This window comes from Caloenas nicobarica, chromosome 20, assembly GCF_036013445.1.
Source record: "Caloenas nicobarica isolate bCalNic1 chromosome 20, bCalNic1.hap1, whole genome shotgun sequence".
In the NCBI taxonomy this organism is placed as follows: Eukaryota; Metazoa; Chordata; class Aves; order Columbiformes; family Columbidae; genus Caloenas; species Caloenas nicobarica.
Window position 1 is genome coordinate 5,095,314 of NC_088264.1, and position 23,229 is coordinate 5,118,542.

The window sequence follows — 23,229 nt, forward strand, 5'->3', positions numbered from 1 at the left end:
CGGGCTGAATACTCCTCCTGCTTCCCATCCAGCCAGTACTCCTCCCTGAAAGTGTAAGTCTGTAACTGGAAAAAAATCTTGGCTAACTCAGTAAATCACATCCTTTCTGGTGAAAGGAAGGCATCCACTTTGTCATCTTCATCCTATAGCAATTTAAGTGTGACCCGTTGCCAGCTAACGAGGTGCCAAGGCTGGCAAGGCAGTTTCTGAGTAACTGGATGGCCAAGACGAGGGTTGGCCTCAGAGCCAACACAGTGCCCGGGTCTGGCACAGCTACAGTGAAACGGGTGAGTCTGCAAGGGCTGGAAACACAGGAGATGCAGCTGTGGGTCAGAAGGTTTTGGGGATGGTGGAGGAAGAGGACAGGGTAGGGGCAGGGATCCCAGATTTGTCCCACTTCAGATTCCTCCTGTTATTATTCTCTGCCTTTGCTCAGCTATGGGTCCAAATTCAATGTCAGAAATAAATGAGGACTTTGAAATACAAAACAGGAGTGGTTTCTCTTCTTTGGCAGGCAACATAAAATGAGGTTTATCTGGTGCTGCCTGGAAGCTGTACTGGTGCAAGGATTTTTCCTCCCCACCCTTCCTGCTCCTGCTTTTGTTCCCCTTGTGTCCCTCCCTCCCTTGCCTGTGGCCTAGGTACATGCCTCCCAAAACCACAGTTTTAAAGTTTAGCTCTTTATTATGACACAGAATTTTTCAGTGTGTTTTGGAAATTGCCCTTGTAGTAGAAAAATCTGTAGGGCAGACCAGAAAGACGGCTGGTGTTGTCTGTGTCCTGCTGCAGGCTGGCCTCTGCGCCCCACCACCTCCAACTGGAGCTCTGCAGAGATGATGACAAGCAGGGACAGGCTTTCCCAACTCACTTCTCAGTAGCTTTCTAGGAACTGATGGCTTGTCTTGTGTAAAAATCCTCTCGGTGGAGAGGGAACGGTGATGACTAAGTCCTAGGAATCCTTCCTCGCTGAGTAGACTGGTCTACAGACACTGGCTCTGCAGCCAAGCCAAGTGGAGTGGCTTCAAGTGGTATAAAGTCTGGTTCAAGGGGGCTCTTGCCCCTGAACTTGGATGGAAAGTTGGGCCTGACAGCAGTCAGGGTGACCTGAGGCGACAGGACCGGCAGCAAGCCTTCCTGTAGTACCAGTGAGAGCACAGCTTCACCTTCAGCACCAGCACGCAGTTGGCCGTCGCTTTGTCTTCACAGTCTTCTTCTGGAGAGCAGAAGCAACCACAGCAGGGGTTAGAAAAGGAGATGTGCTTCCCCAGCAGAGAACTGGAGAGAGCAAAGGGCTCCCCACGGCTCCTCTCCCTCCCTGCCCTCCCAGACTTACCCGGTGCCTCTGTGGGGCACGGCTGGAGCTGGCACGTCTGCCTGGCCTCGGGTTTGGAGGTGGGGTCGCAGCCCTGAGCCAGCACGTCCCCCTGGTAACACTTCACCTCCCGCAGCCGCACACCAGCTCCACACGTCTTGCTGCACTGTCAGGATCAAGAGAGAGGGAAGGGATCGTGAGAGGCTTTCATTTTATTACTTTATTTTTCTATAGTTCCCAACTTCTTTCTACCAGTGAGACCTCCTGGCCCCTACTTTGGAGACTGTTCTTGAAGAGGTTTGGGACAAATCCCACACTGATCTCAAACTTATGTTCCCCTTTTGTTGCTGAAGACGAGCCCCCCTGAGCCCAGGTTGGGGCAGAGCAAGGAAGGAGTTTGTATTCATCCCTTTAATGCGACTTGCAATTGGTTTTGCTTTGAGTGTTGATGCTGGGGTAGAAGATGGAGAAAATGGCTGCAGCAAGCCTGGCCCAGCTTCCCCTGTCCTCCCATTCCCAGATAAAACCAAAGCAAGCAGGGGAGGACAGAACAGTGACCCCCGGCAGAGGAGACACGGCTGTACCCTGTATGCCTGCAGTGTGGTGCATGCTCTTGCTCGAGGCAATAATCCACGTGCTCTAAGGTTTTCTCCAGCTTAGTGTGCCAGTCTCTGCACCTGCTGCCTGGTCTGCAGAAGAGCAGAGCTCATGGTCCCACCCAGACCTAACACAGCCCTCGGCAGAACAGGCTGCTAGAAACCCTCAGGGCAGGTCACGCTTCACCAACCAGGGTGACGAGGCCTTGTCTCCCCCTTCCCCACCATCCCGAGCCCTACCTGAGACCAGGAGGTGGTGAACCACGTCGAACATGGCCTCCTGAAACAGGCAGCTTGCTCCTCGGGTTTCTGAGAGGCTTCACAGCGCTTCTCGGGGTACTCCCTGTACACGCCATTCTCCAAGCCCGCGCACAAGACGACCCGGGTCTTCGTCCCTCGCCCACAGCTGGCATCACACTGGGGAAGAGAACAGAACAGCCAGGTAACAAATGATGCTCGTCAGCTGTAGAGCTTCATGCTGCAGGTAAGATGGCATCCTGCTCGGAAGCGAGGTGCTTAATGCGTGTGCCGACAGCAGTCTAATGGAAGTAGTGCTTCCCAGGTCACAAGAGCAATGGGTGTCTGCAAAGGAGCTGAATTTCTTAGGGAACAAAGACAGGAGTGTTTAGCCAGCACTGGGGATGCCGAATTCACCTTGGCTGGCTTTGAGAGCAGCTCCCACGAGGGACTTGGAGCAGCCAAGGTAACACCGTAAGAGGCTGTTTCTGGCTTATTTTATGTGTATCTATGTTCTCAAAAACCACGTAGCCTGTGTAGCAACCTACATCTTGGTGTACTGACAAGCTTTGTGTGGGCCTAAGGGGACCGAACTGGTGCACCAGAGTTGAATTGCACGGACAAGTTCTGCTGAGCCCAAAGCTACGCAGGCTTAGCTCGGAGGACTCGCTCTCTCTGGACGCCACCAAGAGAAGCAGGAGCTGGCTCTACCTCGGTTTTGCTCCCTGATGCCCATGGAGGCAGTTGCCAGCTTGGGATTTCACTGCTTTATGCCCTTCTTCACCAGGGCAGGGCCAGCACCGTGGGCTCACATCTGCCCTTAGACATCCCATGAACTCAGAGCTGATAAGCTGAGAAAACACAGCAAAGGCAAGGAAGCTGGCACAGTCAAAGGTGGGGAGCTCAGCTGGTCTTTCAGAGTTCAGGTGAGTTTAATAGCCTGGGCACAGCATTGTGTGTGACCCACACCACAGGCCAGAGCAGGAGAAGGTTATGGGACTGCCATGGCTCCCCAGGTTTAACCAGTTTGTGCTCGTTACCAGTGCTGGAGGGAGACTCAGCTGCATGTAGTCAACAGATATAAAGGGCAGCAAAAGGAGAACAGAGGTTTAGCTATGGGTGGAGGGGAGAGGGCTTGGGTGATTCTCTGGTTCCCCAGAAACTTTCTTCCTTAGTGATTTGTGAAGCCCTGTTTTGCTCAAGACTTTCACGACCAAGCCCAAACCGTACAACTGACTCTATGTGTTCCTTCTGGATGCTCTGGGATGTGGATCAGCTTGTATCAGGAAGCCTAAAGCCTCTAGGCCTTGGGCAACAGGAGGGGAGTAAGTACATTGGCAGAGACTAACTGGTAGAAGGAGGCACCTGGACCATGTTCACTGGACTCTTGAGTCTTGACCAAGTATATAGTCATGGCCTGGACGTGACTTCCAGGGCAGGGATCTGGGCTGTGGCTCACTTTTACCTCTGGCTATTATTTATCAGAGATGAAGCTGGTTTTGTTGCAGCTTTCTCTCTAGTGCTGGGACCAAAATCTTGGGGAGATGCATGCACATTCTGGACAAAGAGCTCTGCTGGGATCTCTGCAGCTGCCAGCTGGGAGCTAGAGGTGGGAGAGGATGGTTTCCTTAGGACACTGCTGCCCTCCAACGGAGGTCCCTGGGAAGGCAGCAAATGCTACAAACTTTGGGGTGGCCTTTAGGGTACTGGGGGACAGAAGCTAGCACATTTACTGCTCCTTCCCTCTCTCTGGAAGGCACTAGGATGAGGGTACAGCTCCATGGTTAGAGGTCACACCATACAACCTTGCTCTGCCAAGGGAGCCAGGCTCCCACCAGCTCCTGTGGGACACGGGGTGGGAAGGAGCGCTGAGGACACGGGGCTGCGCTTGGTTTTACCTGGTCCCACTCCTGCTCCACCCAGTGCGCGGGGCAGTTCTTGTCTCCACACGGGTGGACAGCCAGGGGCTTGGTGGCCGGGTCACACTGCGAGTCCGAGATCACTTTGCCCTCCTGGTTGCGACACGTGATGAAGCGGCTCATGCGTCCCTCACCACACGAACCTGAGCACTTGGAGGAATAAAGGGCATTTAGACACATCAGAGAGCAGCAAGGTGGAGGGGTCGGGGTTGGTGGTGCTGGGAGACCCGAGCCCAGAGCCTTGCTCTGCCACTGGGACTGTGACACTGGATCTTTAGCAGAACATTTGCTCAGAGGCTTCCATTCCCCAGGTGTCGTGAGCTTCCCAGATCCTTGAACGGAGCTCTCCTCACAGCTCATCAAAACTTACAGCAAGGAGAAGCAAAAATACAGACTATTCTCACCGGGCCCCAGTCAGAAGTGGTCCAGCGGCGGTCGCAGGGTGGGCCCGTGCACGCCTTCTCGCTGCTGGGCTTCTGGGACTCGTCGCAGAGGGGTGCCTCCACCGAGCAGCGCACCTCCCGCTTCATCGTCCCCTGCGTGCCGCACCGGGCTGAGCACTGCAATGGCCAGACAGGGTCAGTCCCGGCGCTCAGAAGCAGAGGACAAGGGGGACGAGCAAAGGGAGGCAGCTCTGCCTCCCCCACTTCTCGCCCTGCTGCACTCGGGAAGAGGGGAAGGACCCCAGCAGGGACAGAAAACGGTGGGTCTGCCTCTTATCTTTGCTGCTTAATTAATTTTGGTCCTAGAGCACCCGTGCTCCAAGATGCCAAGGCCTGGACTGCTGTTCAAAGTCACTGGGCAGCTTCACTGTCCCAGTCCCAAGCAGGCTGTGGGAAGTCAATCAAAGGGATTTCGATTGGGTTTTAGCTCCTCTGTGTCTCCACATTGTTTTCTCATCTGTCCTTAGTTAAATCCTTGGGAAGACAGAGACAAAGCTGACAGGGCTTTCGTTTGGTCAACGTCCTGCTTGAGAAGTGACCTTAGAAAAAACATGTTTTGCAATGGCCTTTGTTGGGTGGGCAGTGCGAGAACAGGGGAGCCGTGGGTGAAGGCAGACCTTGTTTCCCCAGGATGGAGTCAGCCAGGGGCTTCCTCAGCGCCCAACATTTCCCAGCCACCTTCCCCCAGCCCTGGCTGCTTACCTCTGGGAGCAAAGCTCCCCAGGCTGCCTACCTCGGACCACTCTGAGAGCTCCCACTGGGGCCCACAGGCCTTGTTCTTGCAGGCTTTCCTCTCCATGGGCCTGGCCAGCCCCGCCGATTCGCAGAGGTCGTCATAAACGGAGCTGTCAAAGCCTGGAGCCAGCATCTTCCAGCAGCGGACAGTGCGGTACTGATAGCCCTCGCCACAGGTCCTGGAGCACTCGCTCCACCGGCTGGTCTCCCACCTCCACGAGCAGTCCCCAGGAGAGAAAGGACAAAGGAGAACCCAGGTAAGGGGGGACAAGGGACATGGGGTGGCTGGGAAGTGTCTGCATGCTGGGGACTCCCCCACCCAGTGGGTGCTGCTATGAATCTGCTCATCACGTGTATGTCTGTGTTAAGGGGATGCTGGTCTTGAAATGGCCTCAAGTTGTGCCACGGAAGGTTCAGGTGGGACATTAGGAAACATTTCTTCTCGGAAAGGGCTGTTGGGCATTGGAACAGGCTGCCCAGGGCAGTGGTGGAGTCGCCATCCCTGGAGGGCTTTAAAAGACATATAGATGAGGTTCTTAGGGACATGGTTTAGCGTCAGAGTTCGGTTATGGTTGGACTCGATGATCTTAAGGGTCTCTTCCAACCAAAATCATTCTATGAAATCCAACTTTGTCCTTAGCAGGCAATTTAGACAGCGAATTCCTTCCCTCTTCCTGCTTAGCTGTTTAAACGTATCCTCCAGCCCAGAAATGGCTGTATACTTCAAGCAGAAAACGGTCCTTACAAAGATACGTTGTCCCTATGGACAGCTGATGTCACTTCTACTCACCTAGGCTGGCAGTCTCTCCCTGTGCAAAATTCGTGAGTAGGTTCTGGTCGGGTTAGGGCATCGCAGTACGTTTCATCCACTTCCACTCCATCGTACCGGACACACATGGCATAGGAGGTGCTGATACCTGCTGAGCAATCAAGACCCTCTCTCGGTCTGCCTCCACCAGATCCAAAAGCCTCCTCCCACCGTGATTAAGTTACTGGAGTGCTCGTTGCATCTGACACTCTGCCATTTTAAAGAATACCAGTATTCCTTCCATCAACAGCAAAGAAGGACCTCACATGATCAGTCACCTCACGCCAAACCTACCTGACGTGCATGTGGAGCTGCAGGGCGCATAAGCTGAGACTTTCCACCGATACATGTCAGCCAGGCTGATGTCGTCATGGCCCACGGGGCTCACATCAAAGTCATTGCTGTGGAAAAAGGAGGCAGCGTGAGCTAAAAATGAAAAACTGCTGCAAACATAAAATCTAGTGAATTTCCTTCTCAGTGTCTTTGAAGACGGGAAGAAACTCCGTGCTTCTGCTCTCCACCTCCCTCACCTTGGGCAAGATGGACCACTGATGAAAAGAGGTTGTAAAGCTTTGATCCACCTCCTGAATTCAACTAGGAAGGCTGTGAATAGCCATGGATCGACATCCTTCTGAGAGGAGGCATCGTTCATAGTGAGCCTTGTGTATATAACGGTCTTTCAACCACACGGGTGCCCTCAGCCTCATACTATCACCTTAAGCGGTATGACGTTAAGCTGGAAAGGGGAGCTCAAGCAAGGTCTCTCTTTGTATCACACAAAGTGGTGGGGAGAGTTCACATGTGGCTTACCAGAAATGTTTCAAAGCTGGCCCTCAGTCTCCTGCCAAATGTTTATTGAAGGTACAGAAGCTTCTGTGCCCAGAGGAATGGGACAGAAAGGGCATGATGCGGTGGTAAATGTGTGTGACATGCTATAGACTCTTTGCCTTCTTTACAATCGTATCAGTGTTGGCCTCGCAGGTCCTTCAACACCCGTTTAAATGGATACCTTCGAGGCAGGAGGACTTGAAATACATTTAGGGAGCTCTGCCTCAGGCCAGTTGTGAAAATTGGTCTTTGGAGGACACACTATTGGTCAAGTAGCTGCCATGGACAGGCACTGGTGAATGGGGACATCAAGGACAGCAGTGAGACTACCAGAAGACTGGCCTGGCCCTCCCTCCCCAGCTAACCACGCTCCTGTTTTGCCCAGGAAACCAAGTGCCACCTTTCAGTGCCAGGGGCTCGCAGGGGCTCTGCCTGGCTGATGTCCGCGGTTGGGCTGGCACCTAGCAGAGGGCTCTCCGCAGACACCATCATGCTGTAGTTGGCTGCTTCCCCCTGACTCCCAGCAAATGCCTCCTCCACCTTCAAGTCCTCCAGTGAGTTCTTACGGGCCGGCGCTTTGTGGAGGCCCTGTGGCCACCGGGCAGCCGTCTCGGTCCATAGTCCCGCTGCGGTGGAGTTCCTCAGCCTGGCTGCCAGGTGCTGCAGCTCCCTACAGAAGGCAGTGTTGTACGGGTCTCGGTGACACAGTCGCCTGAAGAGACGAAGCCTGGAGGACACTATGCGGCTGTTCTCCGAGAGCTCAGATCCCCTCATGCTGTAGGGTACAGCCGTGCTGATGGAAATCTGATTGAACCTGAGAGCTAGAGGAAAAACACAGGGATGCTTTAACTACATTGGATAGCTCACACTTCAGCATGTGGTATCTAACAAGGCAAAAACCATTGAGTTTTCAGCCTCAAAGTCATAAAGTGCCACCAGGGTGCACCAACAGGCCCTAACTGCCCTGACCAACCTCACACACACACTCTGCCTGTGACTCAGGAACCCCATTTAAGCTCAGGCCTGGGCCTTCAGTCCTCACCTGAGCAATGCTGCAGGCGTACTTTGCCCCTGAATTGTTGCTTGGCTTTCCCAGATTGACCTCAGATTAGACTTGTCACCTTGCTGTCACTTGACCATCACTGGACGGTTGCCAGGACCTGTTGCTGTCACTGCCCTGCTTGCCAAGCTCAGGTGCTGTGGGATTGCCCAAGAGGATACCGCCTGATCCGTACCGTGGCCACCCTCTCCCAGCTCCCTGTCCCTCACAGAGCTACTGGCACTTGATGCTCTGGCAGTCTCCATCCCACTATTAATCGTCATTCTCTCCTGTTTGCCCTGAGGCAAAGCCACCTTAGAATTCAAGAAGACCAGTGTGGGATGCCTGCTTCCAATGAATAAAATGGGACAGAAGGAAAAACAAAGCAACCAACCCAACTCTGTTTCTCCGCCAATCGCTGCTGCTTCCTCCTCCTCTTCCTCTCCTGCTGTGTTTGTATGGTAGACTTGTCTTATCTGGAAGTCATACTTCTTCTCTTCGCTTTGCTCCCAGCCCCAGTCCTGAGTCTGACTGGTGGAGTTGGTCTGGAAGAAGTGTGGGTGACCAAGGCCTAAATCTTCATGCCCTTCTCTTAGAGGAAGCTGTTGGCTGGTGTCATCCGGGGACAGCGAGAGCCATGTGGCATTGAGGTCCTGGGCAGCTCTGGAGTTGGCTGGAATGGGATGGCTCTGGCTGGCCTCTGGTAGGTGACGATAGAGAGGTCTGTCTACAGCGGGGGCTGCAGTTCGGAGAGGTGGTGTCCGTGGTACAGTGTAGTCATAAGTTACGTGTGGCATTTTCCCATTAAAGTTATAGTACTGGAGGAAACAGGGAAAGAGAAAACTCTTTTTATTTTAAGGACATGTATTTCCCAGAGACCTCTTTTAGCCACATCCATTTTGTAATGCATATTAAGAGAAGACAGCAACCTCATAAATCCAAGAGCAACCCCCCCAACAAGACAATTTCTGGCTTCCTCAGCCACCTACACACTCAGGTTTGGCTTGGGAACCAGGTTAGTATTCCCTTTGTCTGAGGGAGGCTCACAATTTTGGGACAGGCAAGACAGAAAAGCCTAAAACGAGCTCCTCTCATACCATGGCGTTCAGAGACTGGTTGGTGGGCCCGTGAGCTATGATATATTCCAGCCCATCTGAGTTCAGGCTTGGGGGCCGCCGGTACTTGAAGACTGTGCCAGCTACCCTGAAGTTCTGAGGGTTGTCAATGGCGGAGTTGCCGTTGAAGAAGAAATGTCCGGATTCATCTGCGAGCGCTTTGAAGACAGAGAGAAAAGGGACAAACGTGATACTCTGTGCGGAACGTGACGGATGCACTGGCACTGAGGAGAGCAAACAGCTCACGACCGAGAAAAGCCCAACAGAAAAAGAACTGCAGGCTCTCCAGCGTTCATCTTCCCCATCGGGTCAGATCAGAGGTATTCAGTGCGTGCTGCTTTCATTGCCCTCTCCAACAAGAGCACAAATGTCTTCACAACAGGGACTGCCCATAGTGAGCTTGGTTTCCAAATGTCCCTCCCGCTGCTGGTAGCCTTGGTTTGTGGAGGGATGAAGTGTCCCCATGCTACCCTGGAGGAAAGGCTCACAGACAGCTCCCACAGCACAGCTGGGAGTGCACAGAGCCCTCCTCCCACCTCCCAGGCAGCTAAACCACGACCTCCATGTCTGCCCAGTTTCTCTGCTTACCTAGGATGTTTTCTGTTTTCCTGCGCTCGATGATAAGGATGTCCGTGGCACCAGCGGGGATGTTCGTGATGAACACGTAACCTGACGAATGGGAACAGAACAGAGAGTGAGGAGACCCTGAGGACAGAATAAAAAGTTCTAGGTAGGAAAAGCAGCTTGTGGGGTGTGTACGTAGGAGGGTGGGACGCTAAGGACATAAATGCACGTTGTGCCAGCCTGTAAACTCTAATCCCAGCTCACCTCTGAAGTCCCACTAGAGATCACCATTGCGGGTCTCTGAGCACTGCTGGCTTTGGAGTCAGGAAAAAACTGCACAACAGTCTGGCTTGAGGTGTGTGGGTGAACATGCTCTCAGGCTCTTTCTGGCAAGAGCACAGAAAAAGCTTATTGTGATCAGGGCTGATGCTGAACATGTCCCCTCAGCTCCTGACTCAATAGAGTTTGTCTCAGGAGTAGCATAAACATTGACCTTTGAAGGGAGAGAATATGAGAAGGCTCTTATATTATGTGATTTGGCAGCTTGTCTTTCCTGCTGGAAACACGGATCTTGTCCGCCATGTAAGATTTTGTAAGGACTGGAATGGGAGGCCAAAACTGTATCTGCACTGCCAGAGAGGTTAGCACCATTAACCCTGCTCTGGAGAGGGGCCCAAGTGTTCTTCTAGCCTGGTGTCTTTACAGAGCGAGGCAGACTAGTGAAACAATGTGAAATGATGTTCCAAAGCATCCTCAAACCACAGTTAATTAAATACTAATGAGCATACCACAGTCTATTCCTTCTGTGGGTGGAGGAATGGGCCATGAGGTGCCAAGGGATGAATCTCAGCCCAGTTTCAGAGGGACTGTCCTTCGGCTGTGCCAGCCACAGGAGTGGGGGAAGAAGGAGACTACGTGTAGGCGGAAACAAACACTGTGACCCTCATCACAGGAGCTTAAGTTTCAAATGAACACGTAGCACAAATAAGAGAAGATTAATTGATCTCTTCACATTATCGGAGGTGGGCAAGATGCCAAAATCAATAGGAACAAATAGATCCCCAGCTGCTTCCTATTGTAAAGAGGTGAAGGGAAACCTTAGCAGCCTAATATACGGCACATCAAACCAATCTCCTGTGATGATTAAGTGAAAAGGACAAAATACAGGCATTTAAGCAGGGGTGGCACTCTTCAGCTCTTTCCACCAGGCAGCTGGGAAACTCCTACCCACGTTCAAGCCAGTCACCCTTCGTGTCAGCTGGTGGTTAAGAAGTAGCAGGTCAAGTCTCGGGACTGTGGTAGCAGGGAGTACCTATCTGTGAGATTGCCTTTCGGAAGCTGCCCGAGACACGGTGGCAAGTGCTGCCGTCCCCTCCACACACCCTGCATCTGTCCATCGTCCGGGGTGAGTACAGGCTCCCATCGCACCCAACTGGCTGCAAAGAATAAAACAAGAGAGGGTTTGCTGGGGCCAGCTTGTCTCCACAGGGCAGGGTCTTCTCAAGGAAATGCTGCCATGCTCTTTTGCTGAGGTTCTGAGTTCTCGGGGGGATGTAGGGTAGCTTGGAGTGGAATAATGAATGAATCCAACAGCAGCGGAAATTCACTTGTGATCATCTACATTGTGCCCCTGAATGTGAGGCAGGGGCTTGTGTGCGTAGGTGAATGGATTAAGGCTCGGGTAAGCTATTTTGGTTCCTTCTGTCTCTGCATTTAGGTCAGTCCTCCTTTCTCACTGACACAGCAACGTACAACATCACCCTCCAGAAGAAGCTGCAGCAAAGGCAGGCCTGCCTGAGGTTGTAAGGTATCTCTCTGTAACGCTATATACAACCACCCTTCATTCTTGCTGTATGAGAAAAAAAATCAAATGGAAGGTTTTTCTTTTATAAATTGGATTACTATGTAAACAAACTTGCAAACAAGTCTCTGTGCTGGGAGGAAAGTGCTGTCACTCACTGGGAATATGTGGATGTATATAATTCCCTTTATGTGAATCTCTTCGCTCTGCTCCAGCCCACAGGCATTCAAGAGTGAATGTAATCACTCCACACCAGGCCTCAGTTACAATTCCCTGCTGGGACCCCTGGCCCTGTGACGACCAGGAGGTCCAGCCACACACTTACACTCCCAGTTTCTGTTTTCCTTCCCCCCAGAGCCTCACCTCACACTTCCCATTGATGCAGACCCCTTGATAGGTCCTGTCCTTGCAGGAGGTACCATCCTGTGCTCGGGCCATCAGCTGCCTCTCTCCGCTCCGGGTGGTGCACTGGAGGTCACACGGCTTGTTGGAGATACTGGTGTAGTCGTCTGAAGGGACAGAGGCAGAAAGTCATCAGGGAGATCGAGGTGCTCAGAGGTGGACAGCGAGGAAGGGAACTTTCCTCTTATCCATACTGATGGTTTGATATCACCTTGGATGCTCTTACTGCTTGAGACAAGACCCTCAAGGCTACAGATCTTATAGTAGCAAAGGGGTCATGGTTTGAGGCTGCAGCTGGGGCCCGTGGCTAGCAGAAATGCTTCTTGCCGGCAAAACCCCTGCCATACCCTCTCCCATTTGCAGTGCAATCCCCTCTGCCAGAATGGGAATCTATATCAGCAAGCAAGACTTGTAAGAGGGTTTCTGACTGCGTGTGGCCGTGGCCAAGTAAGCTCCATCTAGCCGAGCAACTGAAGGCAGAGGTGCGGATGTCCTAGGTCCCCTTGGCAGCCAACAGAGAAACACGTGGGTCCAGAAAGAGGGACAATATCTGAGGTGAGCTCAATCTGGGCCTCAAGGAACTGGGAACCCATGTGATGCAATTTGTCTCGCCCGGGCAGGAAACGGGTGGGCATGCTGCCGAGAACCCACCACCGAGCCAGCAGGAAGCATGCTGGGTGACGGCGCCGGCCAAAATAGTAGAAGGCCAAAGAGCATCAACACCCACTCTGCCAAGAGGACTGCTGGTTAGCCAAGACAACTCAGAGAAGCCGGTGTCCTGTCTGCCCACTACCGCTTGCTGATGTAGGAGCAAAACCAGGAGCAATGTGGCGAGACAGGAGGCCTGGCTGGGTGGAGCGGTTCTGTGAAGAGACGGGGAATGATTTCTCCAAAGCAGGGAGCACAGGGAAGCACGGCCAGACCAGCCAGGAGCATCCGTCCCTTGTCCTCTGGGACCTTCACCTTCTCTCATGTCTGAGAAGATCCTGTGGGTGTTTTCTCACCCTGATCCTTTGTGTAAAGCTGTGAAAACCCACCTGGATAGAGAGGCATCCAGTGGTAGTAGCGCTTCCCAAAGGCTTTGGCATTGAAACTGGAGCACTGCTGCTGTTTGAAGCTTGCTGTGTTGGCTGGGCAGGGCTAGGGAGGGAATAAATGTGATCAAAAGCTTCCTATGTCACAGCCACGGTTGTGACAGCTGCCTGTCCCTGCTGCATCCTTGGAGGATGAAAACGCCCTGTCCACCCTGGAAGGAATCAGTGATGGACTCTGAGGTGCTGTAATACAGGCAGAAAGGCCAAGGGCCCCTCAGACAGCTGTATTTAACGGTCCTGCAAAAATTACTTCCAGTGAAGGGCAAAGCACACAGGAAAACCTTTGTCCCTCCTCCTGCCCCATAACAAATACGGTTTTATATCCTTTTCCCCTACCTCTGAGTCCCAGAGGGCAGAGCCCACCTCCGACATCTCCAAAGTCACTGTCAACCGCTCCATATCCCTTGTCTCACTCCCCTGGGGACCAGTCGCACCCTGCGTGCTGGTGCTCTTGCAGCTCCAAACACGATCCCCTGAGTCCCACGTCCCCCAGTGAGGACCAGTGAGTACTGGAAGTGGTTCTCACCTGCTGCTGGCACAGTTGGTAGTGCCTGGCTTGGCCAACACACATGGTGCTGTTCATTCCTTGGGCCATCTGAAGCCTGCAAAGCAGAAAGAAAATGAGCTGAAGGTCTGTGAAGCACTGAGGTATTGGGGATGCCAGAAAGTCAGGCCTGACTTGATGGGGAGAAGCAAGGCAGGCATTTTATCGGAGCAAAGCTTTCTGGATCTAGACTAGCCAAAAATCTCTTCCGAAACACATTTTTCAGTGCTTTTAGGTGGACTGTGAATTTAGATTACTCTTGTGGTTTTTTTAGGTGGACTGTGATTTTAGGCTACTCTTGTTTTGAGGCAGGTTGAGCAGATGGGGAACAACTGCAGTATCACCACCACTGTGTCACTTCACCTCTGAGCTCCAAAATGTGACAAAAGGGCAGTAGATCCTGATGATCTGTCACTCCCATGGAAGCACCTGTGATTTGCAATGACCAGGGGAGCTGATTTCAGGATTTGCTGAGCAGCAGGCAGAGAGATGGCACCTCTCATGGGGACCGGCCACCTTAAAAGATCAGCAGGAAAGGTTTAGTGCAGATCATGGACCAAAACCATGGGAATTTCTCAACACTTGATGCTTTAGCTCTGGCCAGCAGGAATTATCCAGGGGATACTAGAGTCCTTGACTGATGCAGAGCTGAAAAAATTCTCGAGAGCTGGGAAGATGTACGGAGAATGGCTGAGACCACAGATTAAGGCAACATGGTCTGCATAAACATGAGCAGACGATGCGTTAACAGTATTGGGAACTTAGGATGCATCATGTAATCAAGAACCCTGCAGGCATATTTGAGCTGGACTGGCTAGAGGTACTGCAGTTATCCTTCCAGAGCAATGCTTTACATGACGTAGGCAAAGCCTAAATTTGCACCAAAAGGCTTGAAAACTGCCATCCCTTTCAGCCGAAGCAGAGCCTGCCTGCAGACTCAGGCAGAAATTGTTTTGTGGGCGTAACTGGCTCTCTCTTCAGCCATTCTCCTTGAAGCTGCAGAAAACTTTTGGCTGGGTTTTATGTTGGGTTTTTTATTTTTTAAATTCAGACTTGAACCCAAGGAGTAAAACACCACAGCAAAACCTTCCCTTCCCCAGCTGTGGAGTCAAAGATAGAGCAGATGCCAAATGGAGAGGAAAAAAATCTCTTTTCTGGCAGCAGGCAAAGGGCAGAAGGGCTGTGTGGGGTGTGGGACAGCCCCAGGCTCCCTCCCACGATGGCCATGGCGTGCCGGGGAGCAGGAGCAGCGGCACAGACACCGGCAAGCCCAGATAACAGGGAGGCCACATCCAGATGGAAGGTACTGCAGCGCATCTGGTCCCGCACTTTGCTGCCAACCAGCCCACGGAAGCAAAGTTTTTTGCTGCAGGAAGGAGAGCAGGCTGGGGGCCCGGGTTTGAGGTTCCTCAAACCTCAAGTGCATTCATGCGGAAGGGAAAGGGGATGAGCATGGGGCAGGCAGCCCCCACGGGCTTGCTGTGCTGCAGGATGCCAGCTCACATTAACATTTCGGGAGCAGGGAGTAGGTCAGTGAGGTGACTGAGGAGGAGGAGGGCTTGGTGGCAAGGTGACCCGAAGGGGACAGCGGAGGTTCAGGCAGCTGAAGTTCCCCAGCTCTTCCCGCTCCCGCAAACCCTGACCAACTGATAGCGGGACTGTAGCAGCTTTGTAGGGGACAAACGTGGCCGTAGGGGACAAACGGAGATGCTGTCAGGTGACAGCCAGATAAATGACAGAGGGGAAAAAAAACTTGCAAGCTCGGCAGGGAATAAAGAGGGGAAATTGCTGAGACGCAGCTGAGCTGGCTGCTGCCAGGAGTAAATCAAGTCCCCAGAAGGTATCTGGGAACATGCACCCACATCCTCAGCGCGGGAACTGGCTGCAAATCAGGGTGAGGTTGGTCAGAGCAGCCACAGAAAGTGAGGGTTTGCAGAAGAGCAGGGAAGAGGAACGGAGATAGCCTTCTCCAGCCCACAGCCCTGTCTTCTTCAAGTCTCCCACAGACACCCGAAGAGGACCAAGGGGCTGGTCCCCAGCGGACAAGCCAGGCTGAGTGGGTGACGTGTTCAGGGGGCCTATCACCTGCCCCACTGCGGCATGTTTCTCCCTCGTCAGCCCTCCCACCCCACGGGCACCAGCCGCCTTCCTTGCAGAGAGGCTGCAGAAGAGAGCAGGACTGACCCTGCAAACCCAAAACGCAGGTCAGGGGCACCTCGTTTCCCTTCTGCCACTTGAGACCTGGCCAAAGGCGCGGGCTGGGACACGACTCACCTCTGCCGCAAGCAGTGCCTCTCCCGGGACATCACGCCTCCCCCGCAGGACCGCGAGCAGGTAGACCAGGAGCTCCACTCTCCCCACCACTTGGTGACTTCTTCATCCCAGGGGCCAGCTCCATCTTCTGCCTCACTACTGTCCTGACAGAAACAGAGGATGGTTAGCTGGAGAACCTGGCTCCTCACCAGGAGCCCTGTGAGGCCATGCGCCTCAAAATTCAACTTTCCTTCCAAGGCGGAGTTACGCACGGGAAGGAAGATGCCCCTGGGCTCTTGTGACATGGCGTGGAAAAGGGCTGTTGGGCTGGACGTGTGTGACAGTAACACCAGCATCGCTCCCAGCCCAGGTCAGACAGAGCAGAAGAAAATCTGGGGTGCTTGGCCATGCGGAGCCCTGCCCGCAGAGGATAACCCATCTGTCACTCATTGGAGCTGCATTGCAACAAATAAACCTATCTTTTTTTTTTAAGAAGTCAGCTCAGATCTAAGTTCTTCACACTCCAACCCTCACAAAAGTAATTTTCAAGAGTGCTTCAGAACCAGAGCCTCCTGCAGTTGCTGTTGTCCCCTCTCCCCATCCACCCCACTATGCTCAGAGGTGGATCGCTTCCCACATCCCTTCCTGGGGCTGAGCCTTTAAATTGGGCAAACCTGTGCTCTTCTGGTCCCAACATGGTCATTGCAGCAGGCTGCTGTTGGCTGTGCCTCCACAGTTCCTAGCAGGTAAGGCATTCTATGTTTTAGCTGGGTTTTTTTTACCTTACGATATTTTCCTATTTAGCGCCTGATGGCCTAAAAGCTCCCAGGGACTTTGGCAAACTAGCTTGTGCAGGAACTAATTTGCTGTTTACTGAAATACATCTGGGAGCGGTGTTAAATGCAGCAAGGAGTTTAAGACAGGACAGTGACTGGAAGGGATTCATCCAGCTGAAAATGCTGACAGTGTTTCAGTATTAGTAGAAGAAAATGAATAATTTGTGTGCGTGTGAAGCATGCTGTATTAAAATAAGGGCCTGGGGAAGTTGTATCAGTGCTACTATTAGCAAAACCTGGTTTATGGCGGTGGCTGATAGTCCTGTTGTGAAGAATCAGTCTGCAAAATATAATTGAGGGATGTGAAAGAAAACTCGGCAGGGTTTGCTCATCACTAAGCGTGCTCTGTTTGTTACTTTGGTTGACTTGTCTCTTGGCTTTATGCTCTTCCATGGTGTAATAAAGCCAAAGTGTTCTTTATCTTGCAGTGTAATTCCTGCCTGAGAACTTGTTGTTTCTACAGCGTCTGCCAACAGAATGTCCTCCGGGCAGAGGAGATGCAGCTGGTTTCAGGCAAATGGTTTTAAGTTGTAACTTAGCCTGGTTGAGATGTGCATAGTGCCTCTTCCTGGTGATGACACCACAGTCAGATCATGTTGAAAATAACATACTCTGCTGCAAAAAAGCACCACGTTACCTGATGCTCTGCTCTCTCGTGATTACAACAGTTGATTCTGAAAACAATACAACGCTTTTTGCTGTACTTGGATGTTCTGGCTGGACTTGACTTGCCTGGCAGGGACCAAATCCTGTGGCCAGCAGCTGAGTTGCACAGGAGAAAAACGAAATTTAAATGAAACAGACATGTTTTCAAAAATACCTTTTTCCCTTGTTCCAAACGATCACCTTGACCTATTTCCCATGAGAATTTTTGTCTAACTATGCTGACTATGTAGCTTCCACACTCACGAAGGAAAAGAAACCAAAGGTCTCTTATTGTAAGGTATTTTCAGCTAAACTCTTTCCCTGACCCCTTCTTTGCTTCTCTGTGATAAGCATCTCAAGGTCTGTGGAGGAAGAGGTCTTCACAACTGTCGGGAAGGAGAGTTCCAATGATTTATCTGGTGTCTGTGTGGAGTGCTCAGTGCAATACAGATTCTCCTATAGCTGGGCTAATAATCCAAGCTGGTGTTTTACCACTTCTCTGAGTAGTTACACGAGGCGTGTGGACTGCCTGGAAGGAAGGCATGCGGACCAAAAGCTGCAATATTTACAAAGCTTTTCCCCAGGTGGCAATAAAAATCTGTGCAGCTGTAAACTGCAGGATAGCCCTGCTCCTGAGATCTTACAATCCAAATAGGTGAGACGGGGCAGAAGGGAAATGGCAGAAGAGGAGTGAAATAGATCAGCGCCTCTGCCTTTGTGTTCCTCTGTCTTCCAGTTAGGATACGATATGTTCCTCTCTGCGCTATGACTTTCAGGAATGACAGGAGCCCAAATGAAGATTTATTGAAGGATGCTAGTCAGAGACCTTTTTTTTAAAATTTTTTGTTAGTAAAATGTGTTCCCCTATAACCATAAGCCCTGTTCCTGCCTCCTCTCTGCACTGGAGGAATCACTTTTTAAGCAGATAGATTTGGCTCTCAGGTTTTCCGTGACCAAGTTCCCTTGCTGGTCCTTGCCGAGGAGTGTTTATTTACTTGCGTAAGCGAGGACAATGCTGAGCTGTCCCCTTGGCCAGCAATACTTATGGCGTGACTGCATCCCAGTCCTAGGCCTGGTGACGTGGAGGGGGAACTTCAGGTACTTAGAGCTGGGGCAGCTGGTTCCAATCTGTGCCGAATTTATTATAATGTCAGAAATAAATCTGCATTAAGCGTGACACACAAATGGTTCTTGTTTTTAATTAGAGATACTTGCATTTTCCAGCTTTCCAGATAATAAATTAAGGAGTGCGGGACACACTCCAGATTAGCTTAGCTCCTAGCTTTAGTTTCCCAAACACATCGACAAATCCCAGGAGTTACCTTCCAGCTGAGTGAATGCCCTGAAATCAAAGGGGTTTTACAACAACTCTCTTGCATTCTCCTGGTTACGGGAGCTGCTGGAGCCGCTCAACTTGCGCTTTGCTGCGGAACTGCAGAAACAGAGCAGGCTAGAAACACCAGAGCAGGAGACAGGCATAGGTCCAGTCTTCATAAGGCTGACTTTGCCTGGGCTTGGGTTAGGGCTTTGCCTAAAGGAGGTAAGAGGGTCTGTCATAATTCCTTAGGTGATGAGAAATAACAGTCCTAGAATTTACATCTGCCGAAAAAGACAGACCATATTCCAGTTCAGGCAGGTGCTCTCCGCAAGAATTTCCCCGGAGGCGTTTGTGGCTTGGCACGTGGTGACCGTACAGCTGCAGTTCTTCCTCCCTGAGGCTAACCGAGTTCTTCTGCACCTACGCTGCAGGCCACGCAACCGAGGAGGTGAGGGCTGCCCTCCTGTCCCCTTGCTTGGGGAGACCAGAGCTTTGAACCCCAACCTGCAGGGAACATTGCCGGGATTAAAAATATCTGCCTCCAGCTTTGCCAGTATCAAAGACAGAAACACCAGTCTCTAAGCCAGCTTTTTCTGTCTAACCAAAGGCTCGGCAGCTGCTTCCCCTCTCCCAAACAAAGGCTGCCACAAATGAAATGCAAAGACGGGTGGGCCTGGACTGACATCCTATCGGATTTCCAGGCGGTCTTTCTGAAGAGCCGAAAGGGATAAAATAAATTTCCACTGGCTCAGCTCTGAGCTACGCCGGGTTTCCCAGAAACCTGGGAATAACTGCAATTGCCGCGTCGGTGGCCCAGCCTCCCGTGTTGCCTATTGTTGTGCCTAATCTTGAGATTCATTAGAGCCTGGGTTCTGGACACAAAAAGCTGTCTGGGAGGAGAGACCACAAGCATGTCTGTCTGGTTCCCTTCATAGAGGAGCCGGGGGGGAGGCTCTCGGTCGCAGCCTTAAGGGCTGGCCCATCACCGAAGGGCACAGGAGCTGCCATAAACTGCCCTGCTAAACCCCGTCAGAGCTTACAAGACTACTAGAAACAGCAGCTGAAAACGAAATAAATTCTCCACAGACCTTTTCTGAGGCCGTTAACTGCTTGTCCTCTACCAAAACCTCCCCTGATCCCTTTACTTAAGGGCTTCTCTTTGCAGCAAACCACACTACTTGCTGAAATTCTAAGTAGCTTCAGACGCCTTAATGCCCGGAATGGATGTCAGATTATTATCTGGAAATGAACGACCATGTTCAGCCCCCCTGGTTTAGGTTCCCCATGTCATGCTCTGAGTAAAGCTGTGGTGATAGACTCTTGCCACAGCCCTGAAAAAAACAATAGCATTTGCAATTGCGCCCTGATGTTTCACAGAAGAATTGGGCTTTGTGTAAAGCTGTTTCTCATCCTGTCATGGTTTTATCCTATTTGGGTAGACTAGATAGTTTGTATGAGAGATTCGACGTTGGACGCAGACACAAAACCAAATTTTCCTTAGAAAAGCTGAAACAAGATATTTGAGGAGGAGTTTCCCATGAGGGGAAGGTACCCTGAGGTAAAATTAGCCATGTAGAATAATTTCTGTGGGATCAGGAAGAACAGATATCTGGGGAAAAATGGTAAGCTTGCTAAAGATGTGATACCGTAGCAGATAAGTAACAGAAATCCAGCCATATAATGAGGAGCAGATGAGCAGCAAATTAGAAAGCCAGTGAACAGAAGCCAGTGGAGAACTATCAAGTACTGTTCACAGTCCTGCCATGGCAGAAAGTTCAAAGGCACATCGTTACAAAACACTTGATCCAAGTCAGTTATGTCATTCCATTCAAGTGGGGTAACGTGCTTATTCTGGAGCAAACCGGTAGAAAGGGTGGAAATGTGTGAAGAGGGAAGAAGGGAGCAACACGCGGTGTGCACGAGAGGTATCTCAGCAGGTTTTTCAGAGGTGTTGAATGCAGTTAGCCCCATGTAGGAAGGAGTTTGCTTACCCTATCTATGTATTGAGGCTTCCTGTGACGCTCTCTGTATAATAATGTTGTGTGCAGCAAACTGGGCAGCAAGAGGAATTGCGGGGTAATCCTCTAACGATGATTTTGTGCGCAGCCTTGCACCAGAGGTACCTATCCACGCTACCAACCACATCTGCCAGGCCAGCTCACACCATGCGGTCCTTGATCACTCTGTGGGATCTCCTGCAGTAAGGGAGTCCTCGGGGCAGACCGAGCGCAAGTACCGGTGTGTGTTTGTCCTGGGGCGGGCTGAGCAGCCCCCTCCCAGCCTCGGATGCCCTCGTCTGCTGTGCTGTACAAACATAGCTGCTGGGGGCAGGGAGAACCATGAGCAGCCAAGGCTTGTGTACACATGTTCTGGAGGAGTCCATCCAGGTCAGTCCTAAGTGAAGGATTTATGTTTAGCTTGACCTGGCTTGCTCTGCCTGAAGCTTTTCTCTGGCTTAGCCCTGCAGTTAAGGGGTAAACAGAACAAACAGCGGATGCGTGTGAAGGTAAAAACGCAGTGGAAACGAGACACTTGATCTTTAAAATGAATACAACCCCAGAATAGGAGATGCTGCTGCTCCTCAAACTTGGGTTATCTGCAGTAAAGCTGCGGCGTCTGGTCTTCTCTGCATTTAACATAGCTCACCGTGCCACAAAGTCGGGGGTGTGGGGGTGAGAAACACAACCTGAAACCCTCTTCCTTTAGCAGAGCAGGATCCCTTTAGCGGCAGAGAAACGCAGCCCGGCTCCCCTCGGGGAAACGCGAGCCACAATGCGCGCGGTGACCCGCGACGGCAGAGGCACAGCCGGCGCCCTGCGGAGCTGGGGTTTCTGCCTCCCACCGTAACGGGGGCGACTCTCCCAGGGCCAGAGGGGTTTTGGCGCTGCTGTGAAACAAGTGCCATGAGGACCGGGATGGGATGATCCTTTGTGGAGGAGAGCAGAGATGAGGGCAGCGTGGGGCTGCCACGCACCAAATCGTCAGCACAGAAAGCAGCTGCCTGAAGCTGGCGGGAGACAGAGGGAAGCGGAAAAATCTGTTTCCAGCCCTGAAGTGGAGTCAACCCTCTCCCAGGGATGAACGTGGGGGGCACCCTCGGGCGAGCCCCCAAGCAGGGAAGGGCGCTGCTCCCCTATGGTCCCGGTGATGCTGGGAAGCACCTCGGGCATCCTCACCCCCCCGCATCGGCCTTTTGTTAGTGCCAGGAGGCTGGGGAGCGGGCAAAGCGCCCGCTCCTCGGGGTGAATTTGGGGGAGCCAAGCCCAAACCCCCCTCTCCAGCACCTCGACACCGCGGGCGGGCGGCGGGGGGGGAACCCCCCAAGTGCAGGCTGTCCCCTGCAGGAACCAGAAACCTCCGGGGAAGGGCGAGGGGCCGCCGCTCCCCGGAGGCGACCGCCCGCTCCCCAGGGCGGCCCGGGCTACCCTGCCCCGCTCGGGCCCGGAGCGCCCCTCCTGGCCCCGGCCCCGCCGCGGCTCCCCGACGGGAGGGAGGGCAGGAGGGCAGGCTCCGCCGCCGCCGACCCACCCGCCGCCGCTTACCTTAGCGCCGAGGGGGGCGGCGGCGGCGCCGAGGAGGAGGAGGAGGAGGCGCAGGGGAGCGGCGGCCATGCCGCGCTGCTGCTGCTGCTGCGGCCGCGGAGGAGGCGGCGGGGCGGCCCACCAGCGGCGGTCGCAGGAGCAGCCGCCGCCGGAGCGCGGCCCGGCATGGCTGAGGGAGTTAATGACTTTACAACCTGCCGGGTGGCGGGCGGCGACCCGCGGCGCGGCGGCTCGGCGGGGGTAGGGGGGCCGGGCGGTTCCTCAGGCTCCGCCGCCCCGGGGCTCGGCCCCGCGTCCCGCCTGCGAGCTATGGGGCAGGCACGGGGGTGCCGGGCAGCCTGAGCCTGCCCCCTCGTGCCGCCCTGCCCGCCGCCGGTCCCAGCGCCCGGCCCTTCGGCGATGGCGCTCGCCGCTTTTTGGAGCTTGTTCGCGGCGTCCCGGGACCGAGCGATCGGTCCCTGCGGAGCCACCCGCGGGCTCGGACACCCGGGCTGCCAAGCCGAGCCCTCCGCACCTTTCCTTCTGCGCAAAACCCCGTTTGTTACCCGATTCAGCTTTTCCTGCCCTTTCCGGGCAAGCTCTGTTTTCTGGCGCATCCCTTTCGGTGGCCCCGGAGGGCAGCGCTCCGTGCTGGGCAGGGTGGGAGGGAAACGTCCCCCGCCATGGGGAGCTGCTCTTTGTGGGGGGCAGATGAATCATTCCCACATGGTGAGCCAGCCCGATGAGCTGCTCCCTACTAAGAGAAGACATAGTTGTCCGGAGGCCCCAGCTCTCAGCCACGGTTTGTTAAGTCACGTACTAAAGCCCAGCCTAAGTCTCACGTGAAAGTTCTTCTCCACCGCCTCAGTTGGTGCATCTTGTCTTTATGCAGGAACTGCAAAAAACACACTGCAAAATCAGACCTCTTGAGTCTACTCAGCATCCCTGGAAGGGTCTAAAAGACACATAGACGAGGTCCTTAGGGACATGGTTTAGTGCCAGTGTTGGGTTAATGGTTGGACTCAGTGATATTGAGGGTCTCTTCCAAACAAAATGATTCTACTATTCTACCCACATCTGTCTGCTTGAGGCTTTACTCAGAGGGTGCAGTGGCACCTCAGAGGTCCCCATAAGCTCTCTGAGAACCTTCCATGCTAAATAAATCAAAATTTCTTCCATGCTAAGGAAATCTGCTGACGCCTGTCTTCAGGCACAGCTT

The 23,229-nt window shown here is 52.9% G+C and overlaps 1 protein-coding gene across 1 annotated transcript; it reads right to left on the minus strand.

Annotated features, from left to right (window-relative positions):
* Positions 1 to 902: 902 nt before the first annotated feature.
* Positions 903 to 22,198, minus strand: LOC135996816 (ADAMTS-like protein 2). The gene is made up of 18 exons (XM_065649068.1): positions 22,032 to 22,198; positions 15,712 to 15,849; positions 13,420 to 13,495; positions 12,837 to 12,939; positions 11,761 to 11,906; positions 10,909 to 11,032; positions 9,621 to 9,701; positions 9,015 to 9,190; positions 8,312 to 8,735; positions 7,279 to 7,699; positions 6,345 to 6,451; positions 6,033 to 6,162; positions 5,241 to 5,454; positions 4,469 to 4,624; positions 4,044 to 4,214; positions 2,149 to 2,325; positions 1,334 to 1,478; positions 903 to 1,213 (listed from the first exon to the last, which is right to left on the minus strand). The coding sequence occupies exons 1-18, from the start codon at positions 22,196 to 22,198 to the stop codon at positions 1,095 to 1,097; spliced, it is 3,075 nt and encodes a 1,024-aa protein (XP_065505140.1). The 3' UTR covers positions 903 to 1,094.
* Positions 22,199 to 23,229: the final 1,031 nt, after the last annotated feature.